The 16,652-nt window shown below is 34.1% G+C and overlaps 1 protein-coding gene across 3 annotated transcripts in view; it reads left to right on the forward strand.

The window, feature by feature from the left end:
• Window positions 1-6,823: 6,823 nt before the first annotated feature.
• Window positions 6,824-16,652, forward strand: part of fndc4a (fibronectin type III domain containing 4a) — a 70,149-nt gene continuing 60,320 nt past the window's right edge. The window contains exons 1-3 of one of the 3 annotated variants that reach the window (XM_073934074.1): window positions 6,824-6,864; window positions 6,947-6,997; window positions 7,474-7,621. In XM_073934074.1, coding sequence (XP_073790175.1) covers window positions 7,612-7,621 — 10 coding nt within the window. In that variant the 5' untranslated portion in view covers window positions 6,824-6,864; window positions 6,947-6,997; window positions 7,474-7,611. Of the gene's footprint in view, window positions 6,865-6,946; window positions 6,998-7,473; window positions 7,622-16,035; window positions 16,532-16,652 lie in introns of those variants that run through there. The other 2 variants (XM_073934075.1, XM_021468612.2) reach the window with 2 other exon arrangements.

Below are 16,652 nucleotides of genomic sequence, written 5' to 3' on the forward strand. Positions count from 1 at the left end.
GCAGTATCCTCATCTTTAATACGATTGTAGCGATACAGCACCTCACTACTTTGGTCAAATGTAGCCTAATAATATGGTAATGGACATTGTTAGAAATAAATTATTTTGTGAATTGTGAGATGTATAAAAAAATAAATCATCAGTTAATTGGCAGCAGTCAGTGCTGAAATTTCTAATGTGATGAAAGGACATTTCTGCCCTTTAATGTTAGATGCTAATGTACAGAAGTTTCTTTCTTCGTTTTTAATTTTCTTATTTTATTATTATCTTATTTGGATATGCAAAAAAAGGGGAACTATTATGTAAAAATCTCATTATAATGGCTTTAAATACAGTTGTGTGGCATCAGTGTGTGACAATAGCCAGCCTCTAATGGTAAAAAAATTAAGTAACATTATATATTGATAAGAACAGTCTGCAGAAACACTTATATTGACATTCTTCACTAGGGGGAAAGCCACGCCCATTAGTGACAATCTTCCCCTCATTAGCATAAACAGCCGTGAGTGAGGAAAGATTATAAATGTGGAGTTTTAGGATGCACAACTGAACATTGTAGTCTACATAGCAACGTTGCCCTCTCCTGAAACACTTCTTTTCACATTTCCTTTTTCTTTTTTTTTTTTACTTAGATAACATTACTACTTATTTAAATCTGCCACCATGATTAGGCACGGCCATTTGTCGCTCCGCCCTCTTTTAAAAAGATCTCAGTTGAATTTAAAACAACAGTTACAAAAATGTCACAATTATCCAAATTGTGCCATTTTGGTAACTGTCGCTTTAAATTCAAAGCCTAAAGAGCATAAAGTCTAAAGAGGTCAGTTTCAAAGAATTAATAATATATGTATGTGTGCAGTATTTTGAGCTGTAACTTCACACACACCGTAGAGACATCAGAGATTTATTTTACATCTTGTAAAAAGGGGCATAATAGGTCTCTTTTAAAGAAACTGAAAACAGCATCAGAGGCAGTTTTAAGCAGGAAACCTTAAAATGATTGTTGTCATTTGTTGGCTTCCTCCTGAGATAACAGGCCGTGAGGCTTCCGTTCATCAGGAATTGATTGAAGAATTAGATAATGGTGCCTCAGTAATTAGTGCTTATATACACTACATCAGACATGTGTGGTTGATAAAAGTATTTAAAATATTTTTATGCTCAAATATCCTTGGATTTACTTTTTCTTTTAAAAGTTAAGTGGTTGTAAACAATTGATTTGGCCTAAATTTAAACAAATAAATAAAGTTGAATATTACTGAATATAAATTGTTTGTTTAAATCTAACCCAAATAAATAATTTGCAGTGTTCATTCATTCATTTTCTTGTCGGCTTAGTCCCTTTATTAATCTGGGGTTGCCACAGCAGAATGAACCACCAACTTATCCAGCAAGTTTTTTACGCAACGGATGCCCATCTCAGGGAAACAATCACACACACTCATACAATACAGACAATTTAGCCTACCCAATTCACCTGTACCGCATGTCTTTGGACTGTGGGGGAGACTGGAGCACCCGGAGGAAACCCATGCAAATGCAGGGAGAACATGCAAACTCCACACAGAAACGCCAACTGAGCCAAGGTTCAAACCTGCGACCCAGCGACCTTCTTGCTGTGAGGCAAACGTGCTACCCACTGCGCCACTGCGTCTCCCTAATTCGCAATGTTTTTTTTAGAAAATTCTTACTGAAAAGTTGTAGCTGAAACTGTATAGTATTGGTATGTTTATTGTGCTAAGAAGGTATTTATTTATCTTCAGACAAAATATTACAATTTCACTTTTGCACTTTTTAGGAAACTATTATCCAAACGGAGCAGGAAATTCATTAAAAACAATAATCTTTTTTTTAAGAAGGTTCATTTTTAAATTTTCATTATCAACCTTTTATAGCTCACTCATTAAAATATTCATTGCAAAAGTCTTGGAGTCTTATTGGGGGTTACAAGACTTTTATGACTTAGCCTTCATATTATTTATTTATATATATTTTTACATTATTTTGTATTCAATGTCAGTAAAAGTTTCCATGATTTCTCACCCGCTAAAGGATTAAATCTAGATAAAATGAGGTCAGCCATCTTTAAATATGAAATACAGATTTTGTAATAAATAAGTTAAGACATCAGATTAAAAGCCTTTAAGGATAAAAAAAAAATCGCCATTTTCTATTTTCTTTTTTTTTTTTATTAACAATGCTTGAACAGTAACAGAAAGGCATTAATACTTCCTAGAAGTACACAAAAGACTGAGATAACAATGAATTTAAATACATTCACAATCTTTCCACAATCACTACTACTACTACTACTACTAATAATAATTATAATAATTAAAATAATTATAATAATAATAATACATATATAAAAAAATAAATGATACAGAAATTGGCATTTTCTTTCTGAGACTCGTGTGCAGGTTTTGCAAATTCACTTTTACGGCAATAGTTTCTTTTCTTTATACCAGACAGAGAAAAATGTTCATTTTAGACCTTCGATGCAAAAATCAATAATACATATGTTTGTTTACTTTAAATTTTCATTTTTTTATTGTATTTTAGCCTATTTAAGAAATACATTTATGTTTAGGTAAATATTCCAACTTTGGTTCAGCAATATCACATTCCTGAAGTCAGATCCTTTGCTGAACATCTCTCCTGCAGCTCTGGTTCTTGTTGCTCAGATGAATATGAGAACTGCCCTGCATTGCTCCCTGCCTTAAACTCACCCCTGGGGCTTTAAATGTTTAGAGAATAGAGATAAGTGAGCGACATCACAACCAACACCCAGACCTCTGCTGCTGTGGTTTCCTGCTGCCGCTTTCAGCTCAAACAGGAAGGCGTGAGTCAGCAATTTCTCCTCTCGTGATAAAATTCCAAGCACACTTTTCTCAGCATTCATGACAAATCAAAGGGGCCCAGTAAAGCGAAGTGTTTTGGGGAAGCCTTTTTATTGAGGCGTGATGACTCATGTTGAGATCCAGTGAAATATTTATAAAACATTTTAAGTCAAAGGGACTTACTTTTACATACTGACCCGAGAAGCCTTTTTCTCCAATAGCAGTCAGGGGTTTTTTATAATCTCTTAGACTCGGATCTTGTGACAGATTTGCAAAACGGAAGGGCAAAAGTCTTGCTTCTTGAAATGTGTGAAACCACAATCACAACAGCCAATGGAATTGCTGCATTAGCGAATGTATTTGCAAATGTAATAAGATGGGGAGATGTAAGATACTGTAAAAAAAAAGGTGATTAGTTGACTTTACCTAAAATAGTGATTAAACCTGTTGCCTTAAAATTACCAAGTAAATAAACTATGAATTACTTCCTGCATATTTAATTGTTTTTAACAGAGAAATGTCTCTCAAAATGGTTGGGATAGTTTGATGGTATTCATGTGATGTCACACCATTAGGAGAACACATAATGGGAAAAAACTCCTGCTGACTGCCAACTCACAGTCTAAGTGATTTCTCTTTTTTAGCCAAAAAGCCAAACAATTGTTGTGTAATAACACACAGCATTACTAAACGAGGAGGAGATATGCCTGTGCTGTGCTTCTACAGAATTCCCTCAAAGAAACAACAGCCCGAAAGTAGAAATTTATGGATTTGTACCGGATGGTAGCATCATTGACTCTTAACAATCTACGGTATAACCAGGGCAGTAGATTTGTATGCTTTTTATTCAGCTTCTATTCTAAGTGCAATTGCAGTATAAATTGAAATTTAAGTATAAATGAATGAATAGATTTTCCCTGCAAACAAATATCAATCTAAGCAAAAGCAACTGACACTAAATACAAAAGCAGACATTAACTTGCTGTAACCGTCACCAGTCATTAATTTGCTAAGAAATATCCGAAAGACAGATGTAAACATCATTGAATTGGAGTTCTGACAGAGACTTTCATACTTTGAAACACAGCTAGGTGCAGAATATGGATCGCAAGTGCCCAACATCTATTCAGTTTGTGATCATATTGCTATTCTGTTTGTTTGGTATATATGAGTTATTAATCGGTTTCTGCTGCATTTTTATGGAGATACCAGTGTATCTACCATTAAGGTCTGTTGTTTTTTTGCCCGCCAAGTCTCTGCACAGGTCATGCGACTGAAAGCTATCAATTGTATATGGTGAGTAAATGATGACAAAACTTTTTATTTTTGGGTGAAATGTCCCTTTAGGCACACGTTTTAGAACACAGTTGTGGTGGTGCGATGACTGTACCAATTAGTGAATGGCTTTTTAAATTAGAGGGTGGGACTATTTCATCATATTGCATTTGTCTGGCACTGTCATACATTATGTGGGCCGAACATGGCCCTGGTTTGGCAGAGGTGGCATTGTCTTTAATGTGGCAGATGTTAAAAATTGATGTGTGGGCCACATAAGTTTGGCCTATCTTGACCCACATTTAAAACACATTTAAATAATTTTTAAGTAAAGAAAAAATTCTACCAATCAGGTCACTTCGAGATAAAAGTGCGTCCATAAAGTGAAATCCTTCATATGTTTATCAAATTTAGACAGGAACAGGAAGATATGGGCCATGTTTGGCTCTTGTCTGGAAGCCAGACTTGGTCCAATCATGTACCGTAATTCACTGCAGCATGTGGGTCAAGCAAAAGCTGATTGTGTTGGCCAGATCTGGGCCTGGGCCAGAGAAATTTTGCTATGTGGGAATATTTCCATGAATATTTTCACCTACCTACCTAACCTGCATACAAACATACATACATACATACATACATACATACATACATGCATACATACATACATACATACATACATACATACATACATACATACATACATACATACATACATACATACATACATACATACATACATACATACATACATACATACATACATATATACATACATACATACATACAATATATATGTGGGTGTGTGTTTTAATCTTTCATCAAATTCACTTCCTCTACCACTTACAGTTTCTCTTATATGATGACATAAAATCAACTAATAGCAAACCAATCCCATCCGATCAGTTCCTGTCTCCTGATGGACAAAATCCAATCCAAAATTCAATCCTACTTTTTTCTTAAATATGTCACAATAAGGGGAAAAAAAGATTATGACAGCTTTTCTTTAAAGCTGTCTGAAAGTAACATTGTGTTGATGGAATGATGATATTAAACATTGGCTGATAAATTAACCGGTGATTAGTTAGGCTGGTTAGGCTTTATTGACTGTGGCAGTGGAAATGAGAGTGTTATTTATTGTCGTACTGTATAATTAGGTTGTTATCCAGCTCTTCACAGCAATGTTAGATGGATGCATCATGAAATGCATATGATTGCATGAGTGTTTTTGTTTGAATAAAACAAATAGTAGGGTTAGACAAGGAGTCAGCATACTCTCTCAGCAAGGTTTTATCCAGCTACCTAAACAGTGTGATTTATACATACAGAAGACCAATTATCCTAATGCATCATCACAAATTGCTTATCTGCAAAAACTTCAACCCATTATAAAGATTACAGGAGGAGGTTTTCTCTGAAAAAGTATGCAATGAGCACCTCTTGATTTAACATCCGGATTGGCCATGTTCCATCAGGCTGCAAAACCTCTTTATGGCTCCATTTACTCTACATTGTCTCCTGGCAAACACAACCACCCTGTTATCTGAATTTTCAAGTTCATAGAAATGTACATGTGAGGCCAAAGTTTTTGTCAATTGTAAAACTGTTTTTTCCCCCTTCTTTTTTGTATAAAACTACAATTTTCAAATTACAATAAAATATTATGTTGGCAACACTGCTCAATGCTGGATTGTTTACTTAATGCTTCAGTATGGTTTTGATATGAAAAGCATTTTACATTTTTAAAAATGGATAAAAACAAATCATTAAGCTACACATATATACGTGAGTTGGCTGCATGAAAAAATATATTGAAATTATAAAAATTCAAATAAAATAAATTAGGCCTATTTAAACATATAAATAAAAATGCAGGTAATATGTAAGCATTCTGCACAGAGTTAACTTAGACTCAAATTATAATAGTAAAAAGTCTAGAAACAGTAAAACCTTTAATTTATTTTATTTGTTTGTTTTGATGGCCAGAGAGTGAATTGATATTAGATTCTCTTAATGGGCTCTTCTCTTTTCTGTCTCTCTCTGGCATTTCCACTAGGTGGTAGTCAAGCACAATTAAGATTTTAGGTTTCTTTGAGCATCTGTAGCCTCTGATAGTGTGCGAGAACACACATTATTTGACATTATAAATGATACCTAGTCAAACACTGTACTTTTCATCTTAAACATACAAAAAAATCCACTGCCTGGCTGTGAGCACGAATATCTCTTAATTAGATGCTAAAACACTATAAAGCTCTATAAATGAAACACTATTATATACTATATATAGTATAACACTATAAATCTATAAAATCTATAAAATGTATAAATCTCTACATCTTTTCAATGTCTCTTCTCCTCAGACATTTAGTAACTTTTTTTTTAAAAACTGTTATACTGATAATATTACAGACAAACCATGAACTGTATAAAAACGCGTTTCTTTTAAACTTCTGATTCGCCAATGAATCACTGTTTGTGAAGCAATCGATTCGTTAATAAGATTCAAGCATCTTTTCACATGAACAGTGAAGTGATGGAAATAGAGATCTTCATCGTTAATTTCTCTTACACTGTGCTTAGAAGGTTTACAGTATAAAGACTAGTTTCCATTATAAATATATATAACATTTTATTCTTAACGAGTCTGTTGGATTTGCGCAAGAGTCGGTTCGCAGACATGTTCTGTAAACTGATTCATTGAAAGATTCAAACGCTACTTTCCTCATGATCGATGGTGTCTGTTGTCCAGGTTGAATAGACTTTTGACACTTTTATTGAGCTTTTGCAAATGTTAATCGTATCATTTATCTAATTTATCCTTCAATCATCAGCAGCATCAACTTGTCAGTACACGTTGTGAGATTTTGAACCTTGACCGAGGGGTGAGTACCGTAACCCTCATAGCCTACCTGAAATATGTTTGCGTATTATTTTCATCAAATGTGTGCAGCTCAAGACTGGTGGCTTGTTGGTGAACTTGAGTTAACATTTTACTCCATAACCCATACACCATACATTCTGTATTTCAGACATAAGTTGTGTCTCCAAATTACATTGTCCAAATTTTACTAACATAGTCCAGACTTGAGACAATTGAGAACAGCAAAAAGGAAAAAAAAATCTGACAGTTTCTATCAAAAATCTGTGGACTGATAGAGTTTGCAATTTGCATGCCATACCAGTCACAAAATATTAACTTACTGTATATTACTGTTATTCTTTTCACGTAACACAAAATGATATGCTTTTGGCAGTCAGACAAGACCAAAAAACAAAAGGGTCTCTTGTTGGATGTGTTTAATGTAACCTCTGTCCTTGGGTTGACTTTGCTGTGCTTTGTTTCATTTACGCACCCCAGATGGAAGACCGAAATATTCTCCTCACAATCACTCCATCCCTCCCTCCTATACTCACCATCAGTGGACAGAGAGTGATATGAATACAAAACAGTAAGGAAATGTAGAAGAATAAAACGATTCATTGTCCCAGTTTAAAGATGCATTCAGGTGGGTATTCTTTTCTTAACGAGAAACCTCATTAAAATTACCCATCCCTCTTTTTATTTGAAGACTAATATGCTGCCTTACAGAAGTCTTCATTTTAAGAGTAGTGTGCAATTCAATCAATTGCAAATCTTGCACATTTATTCGCTTCAGTGATAAGCATATACCAAACCAGAACAATGTTTAGAACTAATAAAATTTTATAAAATTTTAAAGTTTGAAAGATTTCTTTGAACAATTTCAAAGTGCTGCTATTATGCTGTTTTGCTGCATTATCTTTCCTGCAGTCTGTAATGTTGCTCTTTGTAAATGTAAGAATTTCTGAGATTAAAGTGCACAATACATAATTATTATCTCCCAAAAGAATACTACTGAAGCCAGTCATTTCAGCTTCATTTTCTGCACAAGCTAACATTGGGTTGTAACAATTCTACCAGTCTCTGGTCTTCACTGGCTGCCCATAAATAGTTAGGTGTTCAGTTCATGAATCAGTGTTTACAGTTGAAGTGTGAATTATTCGTCCCCTTTTTAAATATTTCTCAAATGATGTTCAACAGAGCAAGGAATTTTTCACTGTATGTCTGATAATATTTTTTCTTCTGGAGAAAGTTTTACTTGTTTTATTTCAGCTAGAATAAAAGCAGTTTTAAATTTTTAAAACACCATTATAAGGACAATTTTTAACCCCTTTAAGCGATATATTTTTTCAATCGTCTACAGAACAAACTATCATTTACAATAACTTGGCTAATTACCCTAACCTGCCTAGTGAACCTAGTTAAGCCTTTAAATGTCACTTTAAGCTGTATAGAAATGTCTTGAAAAATATCTAGTCAAATATTATTTACTGTCATCATTGCAATGATAAAATAAATCAGTTATTAGAGATGAGTTATTGAAACAATTTGAAACGTGTTGAAAAAATCTTCTTTTTGTTTAACAGAAGTTGGGTTAAAAATAAACAGGGGGACTAATAATTCAGGGAGGCTAATAATTCTGACTTTAACTGTACATGGACATCAGTAATCAAATAATTTGCCTTAATCTGAATAAGACAATAATATGATTAAGGTGTTTACATGAGTTGCATGTTTCTTTCACATAATTTGATTAATGTCATCGTGTCACCACACTATCTACATTTTGCTTCTGAGTTTCATGTAATTTCCGGCGTTTTATTTTAAATTTTCAGACTTTAACTGCAGTTTGGCACTTTTACTTTCATTCAGGAACATTTCATGCATGCCCCCCCGTGAAAAACGAGATATTGGATGCAAGTATGAACTGCTGGAAGAGTGTTGTTTTATTGGAATTGGACTTTGTAGGTGCAGAGAATAGTGTCAAACAGCTGTGTGTTATTAGGCATGGGCCAGTATAAGATTCTGATGGTATGATAACCTTAGATAAAAATATCACGGTATCACAGTATTGTGATTACTGCTCTACAATATGTTCTTTTTAAATGTCTGGGTAAAAAAAAATAAAACTTTTTCCCCTTTGAACACAATATATTTTATTTTGAGAAACATTTAATATATTTTGGAACAGTAAACATGTCAGGCTGAATAATTCAAATGAGTCATTGATTTCTGCTGTCTTCATTAGTTTTAAAAACACAGATTTCCTTACGATTTAAAACGGCATCTTGGACATCGTCTCTGCTGGAGATACTGTTGTCCTAAAAACGAAAGAAAAAAATGTAAATAAAAATCTTACAAATACCTTAGCAATGAATTACAGAAATTTTTGGTGGTCTTAAAACCTTGACTTTTCTAAACCGTGGTAAACTTTGGAAATGGTTACTGTCCCATGCCTAAGTGTGTATAGACTATTCATTGTTACATTATCTAACTTTGCACGGCTCTTCAAAGAAAGCCAGACCCGTAATAATAAAATAAAATAAAAATAAATAGGACACATCTAAATTTATGAGGAGCCCGGAGTCTCATCTCCCGTTCAAAAAAAACACAACAACAAAGACGATCGACCAAGAAATAACGTATAGTCAATTTAATTTGACATTTAACTTTAAAGGAGATATAAAAATCTTGCGGACGTAAAGCCAAAATAACAAACAAAAAACTCAACAACTAAGTTTTAACCCCTCTTACCTGCACATGAAATAATACAAATTAAACAACATTCACTTACCTCCCATCTAACCGCAAAACATGAGAAAACTTAATAAAACAAGGCATCCTCCTCATCACGTGTCTCTGTATTGATCTTAATAATAGTCAACACTCAATGTTCCAATTCATCAACATTACTGAGCAAATGCAACACTAGTTTTTTTTTTTTTTCACAAATGAACAAAACAAACCAGGAGAGAGGAGACTCTCCGAATGATGTTCTAGCCCGGTTTAAATGGACTTCACCAACACGCCGGCAAGCTTCCACATGTCAACACCTGATTCACTGCACATGTGCGCTCAAATTAAATTTGTCGGAAAGACAGCGGAGAGAAGAGACCCACAACAAACAGAGGCATATACAACAACACAAAGAAAAGTCACTACTTCAAAATGTGTATATTTTTGTATTATTGTTTTAATAAATAAGAAAAATGCATAATTATCCTGTCACAAAAATGTGGTAAAAATCCTACACAACGGTGATAGTTTGATTTCAATTTTTACAATCCTGTACTGCACTTTAATAATGCGACTAAAATCGGCATATTCCACATGTGATTTCTGTTTAGTTTGATTATGACCTTAATCAGATTAAATTAATCAAAAATTGCTGTTTACATGGTAGCCTCCTAATTAGAGTATTGTCTTAATCGCATTAAAATCGGATTATTGGTACCCATGTAAAAACACACACTGTTTTACTCCCTGTGAATGTAAAGTTGCCTTTGCCTACATTTCCAGATCCCTCAGGCTCAAATTGATGGTGTAAAACCAGTCCTATATCATTCTCTTCATTTCATAATATTAAAAAAATTTGGTAAGTGAGTTTTCATATGCACTAATAAAGATAATTTCTTATAATTGAAGTAAGTTTGTTACAGTTGTAATATTGTTAGCCATTACTGGTTGTTGTCAGAGATCTGTGAAGTGAGTTTTGTAATGTTCTAACTATATGGTTTGCTCTTTGTATATCTGTAGCTCTAATAATATAGAAGAGTCCAAATTAAGTAAATAATTTTATTTGTGTATATACACCTTATTTTGTGTAAATAGTGCGCATTTATGATTTTAATTTAGATCGTTCATTTGTTGACAGTTTTTTTTCCCCTTATTTAAATAGAAAAAGTGGCATGAAGTGTGAATATGAATAGCACTTTAGATTGAATTTTAAAACTTACAAATATGCAGACATATATGCTGCTCATGTATGGTGTCACATCCCCCTCACTTTTGTAGTTTGACTAGTTTCCTGAATTATTTCTAACAAAGGAATTTTAGCCAAGTTCTTACAAAAGCTTCTGATATGTATTTCAATTTGGGACTTGTGGAGCTGCGCAGCCAGCCTCTTCAGTAGTTGGACTTTCAGCAGTGAAAAATTGCCCAAAAGCATACACATCACTTTAAATGGTAACTGCGCCAAACAGCAAAAAGTGCTAAATTATGTATTCAAAAAGGCGGCAACACCAATTTATTAAATTAAAAAGACTGATTCAAGGCGTATATATAAATTGGGTGTATATTGTCCAAATTCCTCTTTTCTGTGAATATCAGCTGTTAACGTTAGGAAAAAGACTTAGAATGCAGATGTGTGAAACCAACTGGTTAAAGATTTTATTTGTTCCTGCCTCGATAAAACTGTTAAACTCTACAAAGAACTATGCACCTGTAGCACATTAAAACCTGACTGTGTTTTGTGCTTTTATACGTTTAATTTTTATATATTGTCTGATTTTGTAAACAATGTATTTTCTTTATTGTTTGTTCTTAATTGTTTTGTTTGTTTTATTTATTTTATTGGCTGCAGAGCAATGGTCTAGCACCTTTTTGTCTAAGACAAATTTCCAGGGACAAATAAAGTTTATCCTAATCCTAATTGGTGTTGCCACCTTTTTAAATATATTATTTTGGACTTTCAGCAGTGAAAATGAAACCACACTGAACTGAACTAAACTGAACTTCAATTCTGAAAACTGGACTAACACAGGTTCAATTGACTAGAACTTCGATGTTAAGCTGCTTTGACACAATCTACATTGTATAGAAATAAAGATGAATTGAATTTAATTCAATTGAGGGAGTTTTAAATATACTGAGCAACAATGCAGATCCCTAGAGCGCATAATTAAGTATGTGGATGATTAATATCAATCTACAGAAGCTGGCATTGTTGGCATACAAATTAATGTTTCTTTGACCTAGAGTACTGTCCTTGCTGATGATGGAATTGACCATCGCCTTCTCTCTTCCTCTCCCAGAAACAATTAGAAAGCCCTAGAGAGCCTGTTGCAGGAAAAATCAATAGTCGTACGTGCTCATTCTTTTATTTTTATTAAACAAACCAAAAATACACTTTGTTTTGGTGGGAATTTACTTCCTCAGATATTTCATTTACTATTCCATTGATTTTTTTTTTTCGCCATAGTATTTCTACAGCTGTTCTATATTCAGTTCTCAATCCTGCAAACATAAAAAAAACAGTTCATAAAAATAAAATATTTTTCTCATTTTCAATATCTTTTTGGAAATATTTAATGGTTAATTTACTTCTATTCCCCCCTCTCTTTAAATGATTCATTTTTTGATATCTAAAGTCTCATTTGTGTAAGTAATATGCATATTGGAAAGAGAAGGGCTGATGAATTTATGTTGAAGGAACATCCTATCCAAGCCAGTATTTTTCAAATGCAGCATGTCATCCTATTCTGCATTTACTAATTAATTTATTTTGAAGCAATGCCAGATGGAATGTGCTCATCCGAGTGTTATTGTTTTTTTTTCACAGATATGAAGAAAAACTGATAAAAAAAGTTACAAGTTACAATGCAATACTGAGTTACTTAGTATTAATGAGCAATACTTAGTTACACTTTTATATGCTTCTCTGTCTCTGATATATCTTTACCTCTGTTATTACCATAATAACTCCCATTCCCCACCCCCAGTCATTGAAATCCTTCTGTACAGTTTTCTGGTACAAGTAAAGCATATTTCTAAGAACCTGCAGAATATGTGTGTTGGAAAAAAAATAATAAGAACTACACAGTGTTCGAAATTTATTCCCTTCTGTGCTTTTGAAAAGAGACAAATTACTTGCATGGCCTGATTACAGTGCTTTTTTCTGCTCCACGGGTGTCTAAAAGACATTACACAACTTCAGCCTATTTAAGGACCTGCAGTCTTTAAATGCAAAGCAGAACATTATGAAATATACTTAGAATAATCTCAGAGCGAGTCTTGAAAAATAAGCTTTATTATGTAGTCTGTGCATTCAACTCTGATCAGGTGTAATTGTAGCCTATTGAATAGCACCCCCTTGTGATCAATTTGCACAAAAAGTAACCCTGGGCCACAAAACCAGTGTAAAAATTATCTATTTAAAAAAAAAAACCTTTTGAATTCGTAAGTAGTGAAGACATTTTGGAGATGTTCAATTCTAAATATATCAAAAGGTTATTTTTGATTAGTCATATGCATTGCTAAACTTAATTTGGACAATGTTAAAGCATATTTTGTAATTATACAATTTTTTGAATCCTCAGATTCCAGATTTTCACATTTTTGCATCTTGGTCAAATATTGTCTTGTCTTAGACCTATCCAATAATATACTTAAATGGAAAGCTTATTATGACTGGTTTTGGGGTTTTCCAGGGTCTCAATGGTACACATAATGTACAAAATTTGTCACACGTGTGGTACAGCTTTATGTTAAGTGTCCACCTTGGTACTTTAAATGTAAAGTACATATTAATACCTTGAAGTAAGTACAAAATTGTAGCTTTTGAAAAGTGTAGCTTTTTTGTAAAGTTTATTTATAAACTAATTTCCAGAGAATCACATGCTTATGATTGCTTGGTTGATTGATTGCTGATCCTGCATTATCCAATTTTTAATTTACCAATCAGACGATTTCTAAGCCACTATAAGTACCCTAAGTTCCATATCACAGCCAACTTCGTTTTGAAGAATCCCCCCTTCCACCCCTACTCCTCCTCCTTTCCTAGATGGGTGGCACGGTGGCCCAGTGGTTAGCACTGTTGCCTCGCAGCAAGAACATCACTGGTTCTAGTCCTTACTAAGCCAGCTGAAGTTTCTGTGCGGAGTTTAAATGTTCTCCCCGTGCTCACATGGGTTTTTCCTGGGTTCCCCGGTTTCGTCCCACCGTCCAAAAACATGCAACTTAAGTTAATTGACTAATCCAAATTGGCACCATAGACATGCACCTAGTAAGTAGTTATCTCTTAGGAGCCATCACTATCTGTTCATTAGCTACTACAGCAGGGGAGTTCTCGAGATCTACCTGAGCTCAAACACCCCTCTTATCTTGCAAATGGGAGGGAGCCCCGGGCTCAAGGATCTTTATAATCAATCATCTGCTAAGTGTGAACTCTTGAAGTATCTTTATTACTGACAGCGTTTGTAAAGATAAATAAATACAGGATGGAGCTGTTTATGACACAATAAAATAAAACATTATGACTAGTCAATGATAAAGTGAGCGTTTAGTGGCTAATTCGTATAAATTCATACAATCTCATTCATACAATTAAGTATGATTTGCTTATCTCCCAATGACAGTTGGGTTTAGGGGCGGTGTTGGGTGCCACGCCTCCTTTTTAAAATTTTAGTTTCAGGTACGTTTCCTTGTGAGATGAGGCTGGAAGATCTGTTAAGAAGCCAATATATTAAGGACTGTGGAGATTATGGTTAGCAAACAATAATGTCTTGTAAAAGACACTCAGGACTTTTTTGTTTGAAAAAGGGGTAACCTAGGTGCCCTTTAAATATTTTATCACACAATAGCATGTTTAGCAAATAAAAAAATACTACATTCACACTTAAAACTAAAGATTTTTAAAAAAAAATTATGACATACACACTTAGGAAAAAAGAATGTGCTGTCTTTGGAAGCTTTTTTAAAGGTACACTTTTGTATCTACAAGTCAGTGCCTAAAGTGCACATATTATTCCTGATTGTACTTTTATATACATGTTTTGTACTATACATATAGTGACATTTGTAGTAACTTACATTTATTTTTGAAAGTGTAGATAAACCATTTTTGTTCCCAACAGAATTGTGTAGTTAAAAGGTCTTAAAGGAGTCATTTCTATGGATCTATTTCTTTTAGATCTTCTTTTAGGTCCTTTAACACAAGCCTTTCAAATATACAAATCTTTTCCTTTTATTTCCTCATGTGTTACCTTTATGTTTAGTCAGAGTCAGGACCACTGACAAGATGATGGGATCTTGTTCACTTCTATCTCTGTCTCTCCAGCTTGGCACCATCACGTCCACTCTTTTACCTTCTGTTCACAACTTTCCACACCCATTCGAAAAATAGATTATGTCCCTTTAATCAATGAAGTACAATAAATATTTATTCATGTCTCAACTTTATTGTAATTTTTTTATTTAATCTTTCATATTTCAAATCATGTGGATTTGCCTGTACTATTAAAAAATCCTAATGTTTGAGTCTGTCAAGTGCAGGGATTGTGAGTGACTATCACTGCACTTTAAAGAGTATTCAGAAAATTAGACAAAATTAAAATTATTTTCAACACAAGCCAGTTTTATGATTTTAACATAGTCTTATGCATTGTGTCACTAATATGTAGGACTCTTCTAGAATTGTAAGTGGGTTAAGTACATCAAAATAAATATTTGAGCCACTGTGCTAAATTGACCTTTAAAAACCTTCCCAGTAAGGTCTCTAAAGTTGAATTATGTCAGACAGCTGCTCTGTGATTAACATATTTAAGTTTTAACCTTCAAACTTACTGTAAAGTAAAAAAAAAAAAAACTTAATTAAGGTCAAAGCAGAGGCCTTTACATTTGCATTTTCAAGTTCTTTACATATTTTGAGTATAAAATGTTAGAAACATTACTAAGTATAGGATCAGAAGGAATTTTGTATTTATTCTGCGTGCATTTAAATTGGCATTATTTTTAGTGTATAAATGTAATGTATACTGTATACATTTAATTAATTTTACTAGAACAAAAAGCTGTAAAACGAAGTTTCTCATTTTATTGCAACAGCTGAAGCGTCGTACTACGCTTAATTAAAATAAGCCTTTTTTGTCCAAAACTTACCCCAAATCAAAATGTTTCTAAAGCCATAAAACAAAAAGAACCTAGGCTATCCATCGATGTCAGTGCTTGGCTTTATAACGAACGAACAGAACTCGCTAAGTCTTGGCATTGAGGACTGTAGGAACACTACGATATCGGCTTGCGCGCACATTTATAAATAAATATTTCTGCTGGCGTTCGCGCGCATCAGAAGCGCTGGCACTGGCCGTGGTGCTGATCGCCGCGCGCGCGCGCAAGATCGCCACTGACATGCACTGAGCGTCAGGATCTGAGCACGTCCGACTCTGAGATTGAACCTGATGCTCCTTCACAACCCGCACTATCGGAGGAGAACCTAAAATAACCGATCATGAATCTGAAGTGAAACGGAAGCCTTTTGGAAGTCGAGGAAAAGTCAGTGTTAAACCTGCTGCTGACATGGACGTTCCGGCACGTGTTTTAACAGGCTTTGCGAACATGATGTCCATCGTGAGATTTGTATTATACTTTTCTTAATGTGATTTCGCTGGATGAATATAATAATGTCGCTTTAAAAAATCCCACTAAAGAAGCAAAAGACGAAAACGACATTTCTTTGGATTGTTTGACGTTTGAAGTGAAGAAATGGCTCGCGTTCTTGTCCTTGTGAACTCTGTCGGACTGTTGCTCTTCGGCAGTGAAATGTTTCTTGTGGGAGCAAGTAAGTTTATTTGTTCTGTGTAATGTAGGTGTTGTGTATTCTGTTGAATGAGTACACGTGAGCGTCTTCAAATGATATTGTCTGAATCTTTGTTGGTTTGTATGGGAGGATGTGTTCGAAG

This window comes from Danio rerio, chromosome 20 (assembly GCF_049306965.1).
Source record: "Danio rerio strain Tuebingen ecotype United States chromosome 20, GRCz12tu, whole genome shotgun sequence".
Classification (NCBI taxonomy): domain Eukaryota; kingdom Metazoa; phylum Chordata; class Actinopteri; order Cypriniformes; family Danionidae; genus Danio; species Danio rerio.